Source organism: Lottia gigantea (assembly GCF_000327385.1).
Source record: "Lottia gigantea unplaced genomic scaffold LOTGIsca_15, whole genome shotgun sequence".
Classification (NCBI taxonomy): domain Eukaryota; kingdom Metazoa; phylum Mollusca; class Gastropoda; family Lottiidae; genus Lottia; species Lottia gigantea.
Window position 1 is genome coordinate 2,009,396 of NW_008707797.1, and position 21,121 is coordinate 2,030,516.

A 21,121-nucleotide genomic window follows, 5' to 3' on the forward strand; every position below is an offset into this window, starting at 1 on the left:
ATTGAGTCTTTAAAGAGGGCATAATTTGTGGAATATTATTTTGTAAAAGTTTTACCAAAATCTATCATGATTGTAACATGCTAAAATTATTTGGAATCTTTTTCAAATTTTTCTTTTGGTGATTCTGGAAAATGTCTGTAAAGAACTTTGTTAATTTTTATTTAAACCAGGTTTATAAAGATTTTGAAAGTGGTGATCAGTTTCAGGTAGTGTCAGACATTAAAATGTTATTTTAAGATATTTTTCATTTCATTGATAGGAAGACATTCTAAGACAGAAGAAAGAAGACAAGAAATGGATTAAAAAATGTGAAAAGACGTTACATTGTCAGAATTTCGTACAGCCATTGGTGGAAATGATGGTAGATAAAATAGAGGAACGCAGTGAATTAATCCGTCAAACTGTTTCTATGGAAACGTAGCATTGATATTTCATCTGAAATCAGGCAGCATTTATCACCTATAGTGCATATTACTAAGTATTATTATGGGATATATTAATTCCTCTCAGAACATGAGATCCAGAATGAACCTGATTGTTTTGAAGTCCATGTTATATTCTAGTGTTTGAAGCCTTACATTCACTCTACTGTAAAAACTGCTAATTAAACAACCAATTTTTCTACTATTTTTTGCAAATATCTACTGTTCCAAATCTTGAATGTTCTTACTCCGTCCATTGGTGTCTAAACTAAACCCCGAGTCCAAACTAGATGATGGTTCATTTTTGCTGGACAGTTATCTTTTAGATTCATTTGTAGGCCCACATGTTTAAGAAATTTAAGGTATACTCTATGTTAGTTTTCTTCTAGTTATTTTTTACTAGAATTTCGTTTATTTTTTTAATCTACAGAACTTATATATACTCATACATTAAATTACAAGAATATAATGTAGAAGCCTAGGATGTAAAATTGAACCCAATAATTGCAAATTATGTAGAAACTCTGAAATATCCAATTAATATTAAGAGTCATTTGGACATTCTAAAAGGTATTTTGAATTGACGAGCTCAAGCTGCTAAATATGATTTCTGAAATCTGAGTCTGTTCAGCTTTCTTATTGAATAATAGTTATAACAGTGACTGTTTCCTTGACCTCTCCAGCATTTATTAACTGTGATATATTTGTATGTTTATTTATTATCAACCTTGTTTGTAGAAATAATAAACTGTAGTTTATGAATAATAAATCTATACAGTGTCTTCATAACATTAATATATCTGTGTTTAGTGTTTGTTTTGTATGTACGTGTGTAATTTGTGAAATAAATAATTAATATACCATATTTATCTATACAATAGATAGTTCTGAGGATAATAATCCATTCTCCCATAGTAACTTTGATTGACAGACTGGAACTATCTATAGGTATTACCAAGGTTACCAACCCTCTTAGTTGTTAAGTATTTTGTCTTCATTGAGAATAAAGGCTTTAAATAATTTTTTATTGAATATTCATGATACTAATTACAAACAATAGAAGATATAATACAAATATTTGATATAATACACATTTTTCAGGCCAAAGGGATTGTATTTATTTATTTTTATTTGTTTGAATAACTGCTCTAATTGAATTCTGAAATGAGCTCAGTTGCAATTAGTCTGGTGTAAGCTGACACCATTATTCTATGGAAGGGCTTGTATAATGGTCATATTCAAAGGAAAGAGAAGAATTTTCTGGCATCTTGGTAACATCTTGTTGATCTTTTTTGTTATATTAGATAAAGATGTTTGGATCATGCATCTTCTGATTTTCATACAGGAATTTGTAAAATGCGCTGCTCATGATAATGTAACACCAATTTATGTAAGTTTAGTTTCCAGACCTCCATGAGGTATTTCTGAAGGTCCACCATCTCCTGTCATATGAAAGACTGTATCAACTTGTATCCTGGGTGGTGCAGGTGGGCGTGGTGGTTTTGGGGTTTGTCTGAGGGGTGATGCTTCTGCTGGACAGTTATATTGTAGTTCTTCTGTCTGAAATTACAACCAGATATATATTATTTACTGTTTCTAATACATAGAGAAATAGACATAGGTTAAGAAGCACAAGACATACAGATATACTATTTCTGACATTTATTAACTCAACGTTTCACATGCTCATACCGGAATCGTTTACAAGAAACCTGATTTTAGCCAAGATAACTTTTTCAATTGTCTAACTGCCAATATCCGCTTTTAAGATCAACTGCAGGAACAGAATTGGCAAAGTTGAAATGTGTGAAACATAGAAACTTATTTGCCAGCTATTTTCCTCGATCTCTATTGAAAGAACTACGGAGATTGTTGTCGATGCAGAATCTCATTCAATTATCATTTTTAAACATAATTATGACTGGAATAGTGTATGAAAAGTGAAGCAAAAGAGTGAGTTGATAAAGTACGAATGTCGCCGAATAGTGACATGTGTAAGGATGTAAAGCAACCAAAAAATACACAAAAGCTCTACAACCCAAAGTGCAGGACATAAAAATTCTCTCTAGTTTGAACTACGTTCACATTTGGTCCCAAGAGTTACCTCTTCACGAAATCATGGACATAAATTTTAATGTTTTTTAATTTCCTTTTCGCCAGTTTGTCCTGCTAAGTCTGAAGATTTGGTCAAATCCTCGCTGACCTCTTCACTGGAAGCACTGTCATCTGGATTCCTCTTTTTCGATTTCTTGTCTTTCTTGTCCACACCGATTGCTTTGGTTAGAAGAAGAGCTTTGACTGGAGAACTGAACATCATGTGACCCACCAGTATCCATAAACCCTAAATTATCAAAATAAACATCGAGATGATCAACAAACAACAAAATAATGATTATAAACATAATGTCCTCCCTATAGCTCATACCAGTTCGCGCCCTCTCAATTCTGCTCTTCCCTATTGCGTCCTTAAACTATTTCACCCATTCTGAACTGGGTTTAAACAAAAAATTATGAATATATTTGTTCTGAATCGGGATACTTTGCTATATGCATTTCAATATCAAAAGGCTTTCACCATTGTATACTTATATCACTATATTAATCTTATGTAGACGTGTTAAAATTTCAACGCTGCTCCAAGAAACAATGGGGATAACTACCTGTGAGGAGTTGATCATAACGAAGAGATATTGAGAAAACATGTTGTTAGAAGATGCCAGTCCAAAAACCCAGGTTAAACTCAGTACTGGTACCAGAGTCGTAAACGTCAGTAATAGATGCCTAAAAATAACAATGGGAATACAATGTGCTGTACAGATCATGTTAGGAGTATGGATTTAACATACAGAGTAGGATCTGGTTGAATGATTTTACAGGTAAGAGTGCAAAGCAGACCATGCTTAATCTTTTCGAAACACCTGAAGGTACTTCTCTTTATAGGTTTCCACTACTATTCTACCTTTACCTTTGATTTTGCCATTCTTTGGACTAGATTTTTGATTGGCGGAATTGTCTGGCTTGTACTGTTTGTTATACAGAAGCAAACTCGAAGAATAGTATCAGAATAATTTGCCCAAGACTATGTTATCGTTATTACCAAAAAACTATTAATGACTTGAACAACACAAAATCTATGAAACAAAATTACTTCATAAAAGGTTCCATTTTAAGGAAGTAATGACAAAAACTCACTTTATTCTTTTCATGCATGGAACTAGTTTTCTGTTGTCGTGAAGAGCTCGAGCTATCAACATAATGATTGTCACTGAGAAATTTATCTGAATAATAAAGATAAAATAATGAAGACAATCTACATTAGTAATCTACAATTTTAATTTCCTACAATCAATATCAAATAAAAGAACAATAAATTAAGGAAAATGTGTATCTACAAATCCTTGTTGCACGAAAAAGACACACAAGGAGTGAAATGAAGCCACAAAACCAGTGCTTGTTGTAAATATATCACAGCCAACTCCTGTACAAAAGAAAACAATTTAATGGCCAATCATAACGTTTGAACCTACCATCATGATTGCATAGATCGGACCCAGAAACGCCCATCTTGTTTTGTGTACTGCTGTCAACCAACAACTGAAATATAGAATAGAATACCAAATAAAATTTAACGTGCTTGTGCTCCCTCTCGCTGTAGGGAATGTAGTTGACCAACCCAAACACTCAATGACATCAGATATAAATTAAAGCTCTTTGCAATTTCCGTAAATCCGAATCCGCCTCGGAATTATCCTGGGTAAGTCTTGCTACCTGGTCATTTTTTTAAGTCTGGTTTGTCACGTGATTGTAATAATGCTACCTGTATATCTTATTTGGGGTGTAATTCTGACACCGACTCGAGACTAACGGTTAACCAATTATGCATTTTATTATTATTTTGGATCGATATCTTAAGAAACTTACAAACCATGTTAGATTCTGAACATAACTTACATGACTTCAGTGCCGTACGTGTCGCCTCTAATTATAGCTGTGAGTCCAACAATGAAGGTGGGCAATAACCATCCAGTAGTAACATGTAACAGTCTTCTTTTAGATTTCTCAGTCTGCAGAACTCCAATCAACTGAAAACAAATAACAGAAACTGAATTCAAAGCTTTTGTAGTTTGAATCAATCCCACAATTTATCATTTTAAAAGAATTAACATGTCTTTTGAGTCTTGCAAGAATACATCTGGAAACTTGATGACAAATTGAATTGGTATTTATTTTTGGAACTACAGGGGGTAAACACGTATGGCTTGCGATGAGAGCATCTGAAGTAGATCATGGTGATAAGGTATGGCTTGAACAACGGTAGTTTTGTTTTTATATAAAAACGTTTGACAGGTCGGCAATTTGCTTACCTTCATCATAAGATGTAGAGCGAAACACAGAGACCAGAAATGTATAGAGAGAAAGAGATAGTGGAGAATAGCTGTAGCTACTTTACACCAAGTCTGAAATATAATACTATAGATTAGCCTGTTTCGAATCTGATCTCAACACTGAATTCGGGTGTTAAGGTGTACCCAGGTGCGTTTCAAGGAAGTATCAGGTGAGGGGCGAGCAGGGGATTGGGGAGTATGGCATGGACGTAGAATCGCCACTGGGTGGGCCGGTTTATCATGGTTATTCTTCTTCAGATTTTAAAGTGATTTGGCCGAGATTCTGAAATATACCGGTTCAGAGAGGATGTTGGTTTATGGGGGATATGGTTTAAATGGGACAGATTTCTTTTGACAATTTTGTGTCCCCGCATAATGATTCATAGAAAAGCCACTGCTTGAGGAGATTACACTGTTTAGGACAACCATCAACAAGTTGAGTTAAAGTATTACCTTTGTAGGGTAAGCATTCTCAGCGCCTATAAACGAGAGCTGCGATAGTAATATAGCTGTAGCCAAGTTACCCACTATAAACGGACCATCTCCTTTCTGGCGACTGAAATATATAAAAGTTTATCAGCCCCAGACTGAATGTCACACGTGTTAAATTGAGAGTAGAATGGTGTCTGATACGGATATAAGAAGGTTTTTATGTTTGATTAATACCTTGGCCCTCTAATTTGGTGACTTACATCCTATAGACATAAACGAATCTAAAGACTCGGGGCCAAACACTCACCAGCTAAATAGTATCGTGAAACATATAAAGTAATTAAACAAATCCTAATTATAAAAAGTGATATGGATTGCTGAGCTCTAAACTTCATATTGAGCCAATGGTTAATAGGACCATATGTCTTTTATGTTTGAAATTGCCAAAAGAAAGTACTCACGGTAGAAAACAGATAATAAACAATGTCATTATACATCCTACTAGAGACAAACCACAACCGGTTAGAGTGATTCTTACTAGATAATGTTCATCGGTTGACGAAACCTGGAATGGAATGGGACAACCAGTTAATACGAGCGTATCTGGTTATTCGGGATCCAGAGGAACCACAGGAAAGTGTTTCCGATACAAATACAGAGGTTAGCAACACTCTTGAATGATTAAAGGCATAGTTTGCGAATACAATGTAGAATGCATGTCATGTAGATATAGATTTAACTAAATTGGTCAAAGGTTATTATAGCATTATATTATAGGTTATAAGTATACCAATGTTGTTTTGATTTCGGGTTTTGTTTTGCTGATCGTTAGTAGGCTACTGGGTGTATTTATATATATGCAATCATTTATATTATATGTACAGTATACAGGTTACTTACTGTGTAATTTGAAGATTGCATGAGAAACATATAGTTAGCCACGTTGGAATGATTGAGCCATTCTGAGAAATGCTGAAAAAAACCCCCAGAAAAATCATTTAATTAATTCGTTTGTCGTATTAAGCTAAAATCGAACTTGTACATGTCTACGTTGGTCAACCATCAAATCACAGACAGACTTTAAAATTGATATATATTTACTGATATTTATATCTACTTGCTGATTTGCCGTTGATAACACTGCCAAGAAACTTGACCTCTTATAGGTACTTAGTTTATAGTCGTTAGTCGAGAGTGATGTCATTCCAAAAAATGATTCGGGTAGCTGATTCCATTATCTCAACTGACAAAGAATATGTATCCGCTTATATCCATATCCCTGAGTCAAATACTCGACTTTAATTTCCTCGGTAAGGTGGAGAGCTTACCATAGTGCTACTGTTCCAAATTGAGCTGAGAAGGAAATTGGAGAAAATCTGAAAAACAAAATATCAAAATAAACATACCATATCAAACTCTCTTTCTATCAGTGCTTCCATATTCCTGCTAATTGATATTTTACTATTTACTCCTAATATCAGTCGAAATATTCAAAACCTTCATTACATCATTTCCACTTTGCTTGGCTCTATTCCAACATGTCACTTTGCATCAGATTGGTTTTTTTCAAATTCCACATTCAAACTTTAGTGTTTGTAATTCATAGAGCAAAAAGGACCACAAAATTTGCGGTTGCATCTATTTTTCAAACTTCAAAATTTTCCACATTCTAGCAAATTGCACCAGGAGCTAGTGAGCTATTCTCAGACTGTTACAGGAATGATGGTTCCATAGTGCGTGTCAGACACAATCTATCAATATGATGGAACCAGCTCTGATTGATTCCACGATGGAACTTCTCACTTTTATCTTGGTAATTATAATATTGAGTAAATTAAAACCGGATTATTCCCCAAGCCTCAAGACAGGATCAAACTAAATCCCGTGCTGCTATACTGTCTTTGTGATGCTATACTGTCTTTGTGATGCTATGCTGTCTCTGTGATGCTATACTGTCTCTGTGATGCTATGCTGTCTCTGTGATGCTATACTGTCTCTGTGATGCTATACTGTCTCTGTGATGCTATGCTGTCTCTGTGATGCTATGCTGTCTCTGTGATGCTATGCTGTCTCTGTGATGCTATGCTGTCTCTGTGATGCTACTGACACTTACCCAACAATCTAGGTCTAGCAAGTTTCCTCACACGAGTAGAGAAAGAGGATATTTTTTTTTTCTTTTTCATTATTTTTACCCGTATATAATGTATAAAGAACTAGGTATGGCTGGATGTGGCTCTTCCAGTTCCCCAGACTTGATATCCTCTCGGGTAGGGCGATATCAAATCCGTGATGTGTTGTTGTGCTGCAGTGGTAGCTCCATTGGGGGTACAGAGGAGACAGTCTGTCCTCTGCTTGTACCCCCACTCTTGGGAGCAGTGGCTGCCCCCTCTGCCCCCCCCCTTTCGCTCCGCCACTGCTTGGGAGGCTAGCACCGTCACAGTTGCCCTGCCCAATCTAAGCAGTTTCGACTGGCTTGGTATATTTAATACAAACCAGGTCAGAAAGTCAATCATGGTGAAGAAATCTTGTCTTAGTCTGGAAGGTATGTTATTGAGAAAAGTGGAGCTATGTCTGGACAAAATTTGGCTTATTGCGCCATTGTCCAAAGTAAAAACAGCCACGAAAGCCAGACGTACAACTCATTAGAAAAAAGAATAAAAAAAAGTAATTATATCAATCTCTTACCTTTATATTTTACGAATATTCCAAAATTTCAATCACCAAAATTGTATACAGTTGGTTGATCTATTTGGTAGCCTATTTGCCTGAGGATATTTTGAAATTTGTTTCAGTCCTGAAGTGAAACAAGCTGTACTATGACTGTTGATCGCTGTGTATTTTGATAATATATGAACTAGTAAAAGAGATGGCGGCAATGTTTTTATATTTCTATGATTCACAGACAATATTTGGACAAGAAACTCCCTTAATCGGATTTTTTATTTCATAAAACTGTCGGCACCAGTTGGGTGGTTCCGTGACATGCAAACAATAGTCAGTCACTAGAAGGAACAATCAGATATGTTTATAAACTTGATATTCATGGAGGGAAATAATACAACGATAGACTACTCTGTTTCTACGGCGGATGCCCTCGCCCCCAACCCCTCGTCATAACTCCAATAACCATTTTACATTGGGAATGCTTTTTTCTTGACAATTCGACAATTCTGTGCCCAGGCTCGTAGCCAGACTTGATTGTTCGGGGATGCAAGTAATATACCCGGATCGTAATGGGGTATGGTTTATTTTAAATAATGAAGTTGGTCAGTAGTCATAGTTGTTCATGGGTTAATCCAGTTGTTGCTCCCCTACGGACCTGTCTGTGTCTAGAACCGTGAAAGGAATTACCAAAATGGTGTCCGTTCTGTCCAATATGAGGGACCAACTGAATGTTTGTTTGTCTGATGGTATTCCGTGAGTTGTAAGCTGTAAGCACATTCAATACTCCTATCTATATTTAATCTTCTTTATTCTCAATTACATTCTACATGATTATCTTTCAATCAATAAAAGTTATAAAACACAAGGTCAAAATGCCACAAGATGCTACAAGATCTTACAAAATTCAGAAATTCGAACCCTTGCTACTCAGAACTCCAACATTCAATTAAATAAATTTGGTTTCTCACATGACTCGCTTAGGCCTCGTCTATTATGGCATGTCGATTACTGTTGACCGGTTACATCAATTTGAGTAATTATTGTGCCAGAGTGGTCAGAGCAAAATATTTGGAGAAAATAAGTATACCGGAGTTATTTGTCGCCGACTGCAATGCATGCATAGAATCCGATTCTTTATCTTGAAATTTAGGCGTTTGATTAGTAACACCTTTTAGTATATGAACAAATTTCAGAAATTGTTGTGAACTTGTTCAGTGAAAGGGTAAATTCTGTAAATTGACTTGAATATTGCTCTGTATATTGATTAACAACGTATCTCTATGGACTAATGGTCTAAGGGAGACAACTCCATTTTTCATAGGGCCTAGAATTCAGTAGTCAATCCGTAGTATATTAACTTCCGGTGAATTTAAGAGATTTAGGGCGTGAGTGAAACAAAACTTTAGTTTTCAACTTTGTTCTTTTATTTTGTCCTTTATTTCATTGAATTTTGTCATCAAATTGTTTGAGACATTTTATCTATTTGAGAAAATTGATGTTTAGGCTTCAAATTACAAGAAGATGGCTGTCAAGGACGAATAACTTGGATCCCTGCTGGTCCCACCACCACCATTTTCCAAGTTGAATTCGAGTCGCTCTTTCTTTATTCGACATGAAGTTGTTTGCCCTCTTTTTAATTCCTCCCTTCACCAGTTTCCATGAATAGGACTACCATTTTTGATCACATTTATTTTTCAGATTCTCTAACGAGAGTCAATAATTATAGTAGGATAAATATTCTTTCTGTGAATAATTAATTTGCTTAATATAATTATGAATTGATACACAGATAGGTCTAATATTATTACACACATCAAGTCATAGCAAAGATTATCAAGGACAGGTTCAAATTATGATATGCAGTAGGCCCTAATTGCCTAAAGTCTTCACAAAATATTTATACATGGCTTCGCCAAAGGGGATGTTCAGATCCAAGTCATGCCTTTTACATGGTGATCAACTATGTTTAATTATTAATTGATTAGTTAGTAATTAGTTCAGGCATTTAGTTTCAGAAAATGGCAGATAATGGCAGTCCATCGAAATCAGGAGATGACACAACAGAAGAAGAATTTAGAACTACCACAACATCTTCAGACAGTCAGAAAAATGGAGAAGAAAAAGATTCAGACGGGACTTCATCACAGAAGAGTAGCTCTAGTTCATCATCGCGACGGAATAAACGGAAAGCCCAGCAACCAATCAAACAGACCACCGGTGTTGTGACAACAGAAATCAAAAAACCAAAAGTAACAAAGAGTAACTCGAGTGATAGACCTTACGTTTGTACGACATGTTTTAAAAGTTTCACACGATCTCATCATTTAACTCGTCACGAATATTCGCATACTGGCGAACGTCCTTTTATGTGTGGTACATGTGGAAAGACGTTCATACGTAAACATAAATTAACTGTTCACATCCGTTCACATACTGGAGAGAAACCATATCTATGTTCAGTTTGTTCTAAAGGTTTCAGTAGTTCAGAGAAACGAAAACTTCATGAACGGATTCATTCAGGTATGTACTTACAACTTGATTTATCAGTCTGTACCTGCAATTATTGATGCAAGATGGCGGCGATGGTCAGATTTGAATTTGAGTCATATTTTCAAAGCAGAGTAATTGTCAAAGACAAGGCTATGGCACCAAGTTCCAATTATGAACTTTCAATTTATTATTTTGTTTGTAAAGCACAGCTCTAACTATGAGATATATGTATACCAGGTATTTTGTCAGTCTTATCTTCAAATTTCTTAAGTGCCACCTTTTTATTTATTGTTATGCCATGGGGTGTGGAAAAAATTATTATGAATTGATAATGTCTATTGATGTTTTCATTCAACAGTGAAATCTAAATCAGTTGACTTCATGGCTGAACAACATGTTTATATAGCTTCTTTGATTGTGGATATTAGCAGTGCCCTGACATATTGAGATGCCTTATTTATGCACATTTCAAACTTATTTTAATTAACATTTTATATCATTGCAGGAGAGAAGCCCTATCCCTGTCATTTATGTGAAAAACGTTTTAAAAGTAGTTCTCAAGTGAAGCGGCATATTGAATCACATAAAAAACAGCAAGCGATTGCTGATTCTGACGGGTTTGGATGTAATGTTTGTTATAAAGTGTTTGTTTCTGAATATCATTTAGCTAATCATAAAGCTAAACATAATAAAAAGAAGAAAACAGCAGGAACAGAAGAATCTGGGGAAAGTTCTCCTAAAACTCCTAGAAAGAGAACTCCTAAACCTAAAAAGGATCCGTCTTTAGCAGGCACTGAAGAGAAAAAGGGTGATTTGAAAATAAAACTGAAAATTAATACTCAAAATAAATCGGAATCTAGTGTTGAAAACATAACACAAAAAAAACCTAAAAAAGGTGGTACAAAAAAGATAAAAATTACAACACAGACATCTGTAAGTGAAAAGTTACCCCTAGACAAAAAGGATATAAAAAGTGAGGTGACGACATCGTCACCAGAGAAACATACCCCAAATAAATCAACCGCAGACACCCCTAAATTCAACACAGTTCAACCAGTATATAGGAAGTTTTATGAAGAAGTGTCTATCAGTGCAAGTGAAGCAGCCAGAAGTGCTGAATCTGTAGTTCAAAAACCAGTGAAATTAGAAAAAAGCTCAACTGAGAAACTGGCAGTGTGTGACAATTTAAACCTAAAACCTATGGGGGAGATTATACCAGAGCTGTCAAATCATCATTTCTCAAATTTTTCCCAGAGTTCTGTGACAGGAAGTGCATTGATGGGTCCTTATTCTTCTAATGAAAGAGTCCCACCTATTGAAACTCTTCGAAATTATAGTCCATTGAAAACAAACCCCTTCCCGTCTCATCCAGGACAATATCTTGAGAGTGGATATTCACTCAGTCGTGAAAGTCCTTCACAGTTTGTGCCAGCACCAGTGTCCGAACATTCACCATATAAACAATATCGTCAGTCTGCAATAACGAATCCTTCCTACTCTAGTGAGATGACTGTACAGAGTTCAAACCAATATCCTAATTATTCTGCTTACACTAATTTCAATATATCCCCATCCCCTCAAAAATCAAACATTGTACCCTCTTCCCCTGTTCAAAATATTGGTCCTCCTACCCCAAGTCATAATATCGGGTCCCCCAATACCACTATGAACAGCAGTGAGGCAGACTATAGATCTACGGCCTGTATGTACACGACAAGAGGTCAAAATGGTCACACTACAACTCAAACCTATAGTAATACAGGATCTAATAGAGATTATAATTTCTCTAGATTTGGTAGTCTGAATTAATGTTATACCACATTATTTATTAACATGCCCAGTGAATTTGATGGTACACGGTATTTAATTCTAAATTGTCAACTGTGAAAATGGATGATAGTACATGAACTTAATTCTACTTAACTTGGAATACGATTCATGCAATGCTTACTGCATTTGAAGTGCTAAACTATGAGATGTTGACATGCTTATTGAAACCCATGACATCACATGGTGATAGAAACCCCTGGAGTGATAAGCTTATAAATTGTATAGGTTCCTTGAAGAATTGTCAACTAAACTATGATATTTGTCAAGTTTTCTCCCTTGAGATTATATTTTCCACAATTTAGTCAACAACGTTATTGTTAACATCAGAATGTTATGAAGTAATTATGAAATTACTTTTTATACCAAACTATTTTGTTACATTTTTTGTATCTGAAATTTTTCACACAGGATAAACCTTTTCAAATAAAATGAGATTATAAATGAAGTTACACTTAAAAACTTATGACGAGAAATTACAATAATTTCAAACTCAAAAAGATGAAAAAGATGGAGGGAGGATGTAGGAGGATGTGGCCTTCCTTGCCACTTCAGAACACCTGATATAACTCTGCAGCCAATTCTTTCAACTATATTTTCTCTTTGGTGAATTCACATTGCTAATAATGTTTATTTGATAAGTTTACCATTTACCAGTAAGCACTATTAGTTACTTTATTACCACTAAATCAAAAAGGATTTTGTACAATTTTGTAATATTCTGATAAAAAATGAGAAATTTTGGAATTTGCATTGAAAAATAACGGTTCTATAAAGAGTCTGTATTGTGGTAAGTCTACTATATACCTAGTAACCTGTGGAATTGTTTTAGATGGGCAGTAATAACACTCTACCCAACTTTCTCTAGAAACATATTCATTAATTAACATGCATAATAATTCTTGGAACTGGTGACTGAGTGTGGAATCTAGCTGATAGTCGTTAGGATGAACAGACCTCAAGTCTAAGTCTGGTCCGTATTTTTCACTGTATAAAGTATTTTGAAAGATATGATAAGAATTAACTCTTGAGTTGACAGCCGTTCCATTTTCAGGAAGAATCAATGGATGGTAGAATCCAAAGTCTACGTGACTGGAATGGGTGGCTGATTTCCGTAACTTTCGATACATGATATGAAGAGGATACGGGGTGACGAACACTGTACTCGGCATTCTCAAACGTTCTTTAGCAAATGTTTCAAAATCTTTTTCATCCATAGCTCTAGGACGTCTGCTTGGTTCTGATTTATTTATCTTTAATTTCTTATCCTTCGTAGAAAATATTGGCAAACTTTTTGTTTGGTTTCTGATGTTACTCATTGAACTAAAGCTCGATCTATTTTTGAAGACTGAAATCTCACTTGGATAACAAGAAACAAATTCCGAACCAAAATCCTCGCAACTTTCATTTTGCAGAGTCTGGAATGATTCAAAGTAGTGTAATGATATTTGGTCTCCATATTCAGTATCGAGGCTTTGACGTATTGTTTCCCCAGTGGAAGTTAACTCAGGTCCAGCTTCCTTCTTGACTTTCTTTACCTCAACAATAGGTGTCTGATGTTTTGAGTTTTTATAATTATTTCTTAAATGATAGAAATATCTCTCAACCGTCAGAGACTTATTTTCTAATTCAAGGTCATCTAATGAAGGAGATTCCTCATGTTTTGGTTTTGCAACTCGTTTTTTGTCTTGTTCCTGAAAGCACAAATTGATCTTATGAAAGTTATTAGATTAGACAAAGACTTGATAAAGATTAAAGGCATTAACTTTGGGAGGCTTTCCATTTTTTAGACCTGGATATTTTTAAGTTAGCCTAACCATAAAGGCATGCTCTTAGCTTAGTTCTAAAGAATAAATTGCTTGCTAACATAAAACTTGGACTATTTGGTTGTCATTTCAAGCAATGATACCAATAATACCCTATCAAGCTATAATAACCTTGCCCAATCCAAAGCTAGACATTAGCCTAGTTCATGTAGAAGGATTAGGCCTACTAGTGCTATGGGCTCTGTTTTCACTTTGCAGGACTGGCCTATAGTTTTTATGAGATCCAAAAGATCTGCTTATATCTCAATCCTTATATGGCTTGAGTTTTTCTCTCTCTGAAGTAAGTTTGGACGGGTAAAAATTAAAATTATGGATATGGCTCTGACATTTATTTAAAGTTTAATTACTTGCTTTGATTCGTGGGAACAAAACTTACTCTCTGTTCAATAAATTCGACGATTCCGCGTCTGAATTGGAGGTAAAACAAAACAACACCGACACTAAAGCCATATAAAAACAATAGCGAAGTCTTCAGACTCGCGAATTTCATAGATAGCTGATTACATTTTCACGGAAAATAAAAGTTTATTTACGTTTTGACGTCATTTCCTGGAAACACGTATATTTAGGTCAAGGCTGGGTCAAGGTAACACCCGCGCTAACGTGACTCGGGTCATATTGACCCAAAAGCTGTTTGCATAAAAAACTTATGTTTAAGCCCAAGTGGGTATAGATTCCTCGTACAGGATATAAGCCTAATCGTCTTACAGTTTCAGAAGACAAAAACTTGCCTAACCAAGTAAGAGTAAAGAGGTATAGAAGAGAACTGAGCCGAGGCGAGAGTGAGTGTGACATTATGGTGAGAAGGCGAGTTCATCAGTATTTTTGCCGAGCTATCCAACTATCTTGTCTTGTTTCGGTGTCACTTTGAGTCCTTGGACGCAGACTGTTGTGAATTAAAACGATTTTGGCACAGACCTTTTCATTTCATTTCTCTTGTACTTACTTTCAAAAATGATTTTGAGAAGTACGATGTAATCCGAATGAAGCTGAATTACCTCCCTTAAACGAATTAACCAAAAGGAGGAAGAAAAGGACTACCGTTATGACAAAATGGCAGCACATTTTACTAAAACATTAGCCACAAGGTTAAAACTGATTAAAATATCAACGAGATCCCTGTCATTTTCAGGTATGAGCTAAAGAATGCATGCCTTTATCTTCTTTGTAGTCAATGCACTCTTAAATCTTTATATCGTCTGCTTTTTAAACACAATAGCACAACGCTTTGAATAGTGAGTTAGTACTGAACACCACAGTGTCAGTAGTAGTGTCACACTATCATCACTGTCCTAGGAACTCTTACCTCCCCACAGGCTTATATGGAACTGTACTTTGGGTTTAGAAACATTGCTGCAAAAATAAACAAAGGTGAGAGAGATTCAAAGATTAAGAATGGTTGGCAGTACGATAATTTAAATGACCTCAGTTCTTGTCTCCTACCCAGCCACAAATATCTTTGTGTTTTATACTGAGGATATCATTTTTACCTCAATCTGTATTATTTATATCAATACAGCAAATGATTATACTTTCCAGCCAGAAGATGTATGTTATCAGAAGCCTACAAGTGTCAAGATGCCTGGACTCAACGACTGAATTCAGACTATTTACAAAAAGTAGATTTAAGTAAGATCTATTTTCATAGTACTGTAGACCTAGTATTTCATTCACTCATTTAATTATTCATTTAATAAAGAACATATTCGAAATTTTATTCTGAAAGTCTTCATTAAAATCCTTCAAGAACTTTTTGTGTCAATGGAGATAGATCTTTGACCGATTTAATACTCTACATTTAAGCTTGCATACATGCTACTCCTTTTAGAGAGTTGTCTAAGTTGATAAAGTCAATCTGATGTATCACGCTAACAAAAAGAATTTGATTTTGCAGATGACTTTGCTGTAGATTTAAGAAGTAAATTTGATAAATCTAAGGCAATGTTAGTGGATATGAATGTGGTAAGCATCATGAAATATTTAACTTTTCGTATTTTTTCTGTGACTTATACTTGAAATCCAACAGAAACTATTTGCAACCGGACATTTTAGACGAATAAACAGACATGTCCGGAGAATATGTTTCTTGGTTAAACTAAGCATAACTTTTTTTGTGCTTTATCTGCAGAAAATCATAGGACCATTGTTAATCTGTCTTTGTTTAAGGGTACTCTCCTATTCTTGACTTTCTTACTCTGTTATTCTTTTAGATATTCAAAAATGAAAAATATGATTGTAATTTCAGCTGGCAAACAAATTACATGAAATGGAGAAAGGTGATGCACTGTATATGGAGGATTTAATCAGAAAGTAAGATTTGGTATTATTTTCAGGGATTTGTTTTTATGGATTTGTTTGAATTTATCTCAACTCTTTGGTTTGACTCAAACAGCCTCAACACATCTGAAAGCCACAAACTAATTGGAAATAGTAAGCTTACATTATGCACCATAAGAAAAAGGAAACAAAGGGATTTATTATGGTCTCAACTCTCTTTTTTAATAACGAAGTATATAACGTTTCATCACAATTTACACATTTTTCATTATTGCAGAAGGAATTATACCTTTATATGTGTGTGTATTTACTTTTGTTATATGTGCTTCTTACTTCTACGTGTTGTTAAAATCTGATACTTATTTTACTATTTCTAGGTATCGACAGTCATCTGTCAGTGTACCTGTTAATGATTGTATTGTCTATGCTATAGTTCGTGCCTATCTAGATCTAGGAATAGCTGATAGACTTATAGATCTGATGAAAAACAAGGTCTGTGGTCATTTTCTCCAAAATTTTCCATGATATTTTTCAGTTAACAATGTAACAATTCACTATGAGGTTCATCAAAAAAAACCAAGAAGCCTTATAGTGACAATATAGGAAATGTTACCTCTATAGTATTTATTTTCTAATGGTTTATATTTTAGAGTATGTATGGTATATTTCCCAATCCCCATGCAGTTAATTTAATCATGGATCATTTCATTAAAAACAAAGATTACAATGGTAAGCTTATAAATCTTTTTTTTTAATTAGGTTTTGAGGTTTATCGACTCAGTATCTCTTTTGGAGAGTATTGATTATTTGTCATCTCAGTATATCTTTAAGAAAGTTTACATTTGGTCAATTCTGAATCTTTGTGGAAGAGACTTTGGTATTTTGTTAACTAAGCAAGTCCACAAGACTGACCAGGTTAATTTGGTTGTACTGAACCACACCCTTTCACTATATTTATTATTCCAGCATCCTCCCAGATAGCCTATGAAATGATGTTACAAGATGATTTCAGCCACCCTATCACCTATTTATTATCATTACATAGCTGTGTCAATCATTATAATGACATTAGCTTAGACCCGCCCCCAGAACCAGAGGTCAACCCAGATGAGGTAAATTTTATTAATAGTTTAATAAAGGGGAAGGGCTATTGTTTTATATTGTATAATATATGGAGAGAATAAGCCTTAATTTTTTATTCGGCCTTTCAACTCAAGACTTGCCACATATGAGTGCTTTGTGACAATCACAGTTATTTGTTTTTATATATGATTAATATTTTACTTTTTTAAGTGATTTAGACACTAAATAATTATATTCCAGGAAGAAGACTGGATACCAGTTGGTATTATCCGATATATCGTGTACGATGATCACTTTGATATAAAAGACGAAAGGTTTCTAATGGGTAAAACTCTGTATACACTAGGAAGAAATTGTGCTGAGGATTCAATACTCAGTCAAAGTCTACAGTTCTTAGGTCTAGGCTTGTATCAGAAGTTTGAGAAGGGAATGAATCTACTGGAGAAATGGGCAGAATCGAAAGACAACACTCTAGTAGCAGAAGAAGCTGTAAGATTACATTTAATAATTTGATAATAATATCTTTATTACAAATGGATAAATAATTAGGCGATACAATACCGATAAGCATCAAGATTAGAATCTGAGCAAGGCACTGCAATAACTTACAAATTTTGATGTTAGGAGGTGATAAAGAGATCTCAATGGCAATTTACTGCAGTGAAACATTGCTACGTTTTTTAGTTTATAGTACTATGCTGGATTCAATATGGTTGAATAATATCATATCAATGGAAATATTAAATTTTTTTCTAGGTTTTAAAATTTGAAGAAAGTCTAGAGAAAGCTGAAACCAGGAACCCGGAAGAACCACCGAAAGATTTAGGTCTAAGAACAATGGCTGACGCTGTGAGGGAGTTCAGGATTACTAATGAGGAAAAACAGGATTATATTACAAGATTTAAGGTGGGTTAACTAGCAGGCTGTCTTCAACTTAAAGAATTGAGTGTGATAAATATCTTGAGAAAAATACATAACCAAAATTGGTGTCCTCTGCATAAGACACTTATGGGTCTGCTTTTCAAGTAATTTATCAAACTTTCATATATTTTCTTTCACCATTCCAATATTCAGCTAGCTGTCTTTGGTTCTACCACCAGACTAAAACTAAGCGTATTAAAAGATCATTATCACAAAAGCTGTTTATAATATCTATGAGCCTTTGAATCAATGATTTAGTTGAGTAGTCACTATGAATGATGTTTTGTAGTCTTACCTGAATGTGGTAGAGTAATTCATTTTTAAAACTTAATTCTAGTGATTTTTTGTCAAAAAAAATCATACAATTTCATTTTTTTTTTTTTTTTTTTTTTTTTTAGAAGCTAAAGTCAGAACTTTCTAACAGAATAAAGGAAGATTCCCTAGAAACAAGGGTGGAAACTTTAGTGAAAAATGTATCAAAATATGAGGAAACTGACATTAAAACACAAACTGAACTGTTTTCAATCTGGATTGAAGATCGTGACAGACAAATAAAACAACAAATCTGGGAATACAAACGACAAGAAAAAGAAAAAGAAATTGAGACCAAATTGAAAGAAATTCAAACGAAAGAAGAAATGTTGAGATTTTTTGAGAATCGTGATCGCATTATCTTGTCGAAGCGTGGAATTCGACCTGAAGTTGGAGAACAAGAAGAATTGGATATTGACACCATTCAAGCCATACGTAAAAAACGTCGTCAATTTAGAACATAATAAAATTATTGAAAGAATGAAATGTTTTTTGGGGTATCTTTTAGTCATGTAGTGGTTTCCCCATTTTCAGTTTCCTCCCCAGGTTCCACCTCTTTTTGATGGAATTAATCAATAGATCTGTAGTTACATGACATTTTTAGGTGGTATTATAAGCAAACTGTTTACTTCCACTACCAGGCTGCAACTTATTGAGCATCACATAAACTGCAGAGAATTTAACAGTTAGACAATGGTAAAGCAGTCAGAAGACTATACCAATATATCACATACATGAACTCCCCAATCCTAGACCGATCATCTAGAAATAGTTCAGATGCCTATCATGTTATCTTTTTAAGTTATATTGAGGCAGTTAAGATATATGAATTGGGGTTTATTTTCCAGTTATGATTAGAAGCCAGGTTTAGGGGGGCATAATGGCTAAATATTATCATTTGTAACTGGGTATTCATCTTGAGTCTCGAATCAGGCATTTGAATAGAAGATGATTTGGATACTACATACATGTACTTTGTTATGCCGAAGCGATCGACGACTCATTTCTCTTAATGACTAAAACATTAGACCACAAACAATTTCTACAGCTTTGTAACTTACAAAAGTAGTACTCAGTATGACCGAATGAGTTGAACCACGTGTTACCCAGAATGCATCAGTAAGATTATTGACTAAAATAAAAGTAGAACCGGCGTTGTGAAATCCTAGAATTTACTCTCGATTTCTGCAGTGTCCGGGAATTTTTTCTGGTTGATTTTTCTTAAATCCAATATTCGACATGTTTAGACGTAAATTATTGGCTTTAGAATATCAACGACCAGATGATTTCAACATTGACGATGAAACAGAGTTCAGAAATATGGTTGTGTGGTTGGAAGACCAAAAAATTCGTCATTACAAAATCGAAGATCGAGTCGCTTTGAGAAATGTGGCAGATACTAAAGTCTGGGAAAATGGCGTAGCACAATATTTGAAAGATGTGAACAGTCCTTATTCTTTTGGTTCAAGTCAAGAGGAGAAACTAGCCGTTGTTGATTGGTTGTTGGGTTATGCAGTGAGGTTAGAACATGGGGACAATCTGGACAAATATAAACAAGTTACCCCTGAAAGTGTCCAAGCCAAAGCTCGCAAACCAGCTGGGTCTTCGAACAATCCTTTAGATAGACTAGATTTTAATGATCCAGATTTTAAAGCAGGAGTGACCTCCCTTTCTATGCTACTTAAAGTGCCGCCCCATAGTGATCATTTAGTCCAGTTAAAAGCGATCAGTTTGCTAATTCAAGATCGCATGGCAAGTATCAAAAATAACCAAAACCCACCAAAGAAGGACGAAGCTATACCACTCGCTCAAACTGTTTTAGGATTCGAAACAAAAGACTATATCATCAACGAAGCTGCTAAAATAATTAGACTTCTGCATATTAAAGAGTTACGAGACTTGCAAAATAATATCAACTCTGCCATTGTTAGTGTTCAAGCTATTACTGCAGATCCGAAAACTGATCAAAAATTAGGAAAAGTAGGACGTGGATGATGGGAGTATATTATTTAGGAATTTTAGTGCTAAATTTTACTAATTATTGCTGCAGTAGCTAAGAGACAGTTTAGTTAAGATATTTAACACTTTCAGAAGGCAAGGTCAGGGATACAGGGCCAAGCTGAACCAAACATTGAATTTTACAGTCTATGGAAGTTGATTCTATTTAAAAGCTCAGACAATGACCTAATGGAATGCTTGTGTTACCTCCAATCCTTTTCATCCAATGAGTTATTTCATGACATTGAAATGGGTGTTGTATGTACTGGGCATTGATTTTCACCAATCCAATTTTAAGTCAGACATCTGTGGGTCTTGGTGGGCTTGTAATTTTACATTTACTAAGTGTAATGTAGCTATCTTAAATGCCATTTGATATAATAAGCAGTGTTTGTGATGGTGACCTCATTTATAGTCGAGCATTTCTGTAATTACCTTACCACAGACATTTGACAAAAACTTGGAATGATGCAAAAAATAGCCC

The 21,121-nt window shown here is 34.8% G+C and overlaps 5 protein-coding genes across 5 annotated transcripts; 3 read left to right on the top strand and 2 right to left on the bottom strand.

Moving 5' to 3' along the window:
- Nucleotides 1–1,808: 1,808 nt before the first annotated feature.
- Nucleotides 1,809–6,678, bottom strand: LOTGIDRAFT_157878 (hypothetical protein; the record flags this gene model as incomplete). The annotated part of the gene is made up of 12 exons (XM_009050469.1): nucleotides 1,809–1,982; nucleotides 2,626–2,763; nucleotides 3,083–3,203; nucleotides 3,615–3,700; nucleotides 3,950–4,016; nucleotides 4,374–4,504; nucleotides 4,787–4,879; nucleotides 5,261–5,363; nucleotides 5,701–5,804; nucleotides 6,140–6,211; nucleotides 6,568–6,615; nucleotides 6,646–6,678. 12 exons carry the CDS (start codon nucleotides 6,676–6,678, stop codon nucleotides 1,809–1,811), a joined length of 1,170 nt encoding a protein of 389 aa, XP_009048717.1.
- A 3,486-nt stretch (nucleotides 6,679–10,164) lies between these two features.
- LOTGIDRAFT_56841 (hypothetical protein) lies at nucleotides 10,165–11,092 on the top strand (the record flags this gene model as incomplete). The annotated part of the gene is made up of 2 exons (XM_009050470.1): nucleotides 10,165–10,423; nucleotides 10,899–11,092. Coding segments are annotated over 2 exons (453 nt in total), but the record flags the coding sequence as incomplete, so codon positions are not given.
- Nucleotides 11,093–12,909: 1,817 nt separating this feature from the next.
- On the bottom strand, nucleotides 12,910–13,914 carry LOTGIDRAFT_157880 (hypothetical protein; the record flags this gene model as incomplete). The annotated part of the gene is made up of 1 exon (XM_009050471.1): nucleotides 12,910–13,914. A coding segment is annotated over one exon (1,005 nt), but the record flags the coding sequence as incomplete, so codon positions are not given.
- A 1,181-nt stretch (nucleotides 13,915–15,095) lies between these two features.
- Nucleotides 15,096–19,112, top strand: LOTGIDRAFT_149768 (hypothetical protein). Its single transcript, XM_009050472.1, has 10 exons — nucleotides 15,096–15,178; nucleotides 15,586–15,675; nucleotides 15,941–16,008; nucleotides 16,292–16,356; nucleotides 16,701–16,815; nucleotides 16,974–17,051; nucleotides 17,289–17,435; nucleotides 17,647–17,895; nucleotides 18,163–18,312; nucleotides 18,726–19,112. Exons 1-10 carry the CDS (start codon nucleotides 15,100–15,102, stop codon nucleotides 19,101–19,103), a joined length of 1,419 nt encoding a protein of 472 aa, XP_009048720.1. The 5' UTR covers nucleotides 15,096–15,099; the 3' UTR covers nucleotides 19,104–19,112.
- Nucleotides 19,113–19,878: 766 nt separating this feature from the next.
- LOTGIDRAFT_112115 (hypothetical protein) lies at nucleotides 19,879–20,634 on the top strand (the record flags this gene model as incomplete). The annotated part of the gene is made up of 1 exon (XM_009050473.1): nucleotides 19,879–20,634. The coding sequence occupies one exon, from the start codon at nucleotides 19,879–19,881 to the stop codon at nucleotides 20,632–20,634; it is 756 nt and encodes a 251-aa protein (XP_009048721.1).
- Nucleotides 20,635–21,121: the final 487 nt, after the last annotated feature.

Bases quoted from the DNA above. Each gene is read 5' to 3' on its own strand.
- LOTGIDRAFT_149768 (XM_009050472.1), top strand. From the start codon at position 15,100: ATGGCAGCACATTTTACTAAAACATTAGCCACAAGGTTAAAACTGATT. The intron at 16,009-16,291 runs GTAAGCATCATG...TTGTAATTTCAG, and splicing joins TGTTAGTGGATATGAATGTG to CTGGCAAACAAATTACATGA. The intron at 18,313-18,725 runs GTGGGTTAACTA...TTTTTTTTTTAG, and splicing joins ATTATATTACAAGATTTAAG to AAGCTAAAGTCAGAACTTTC.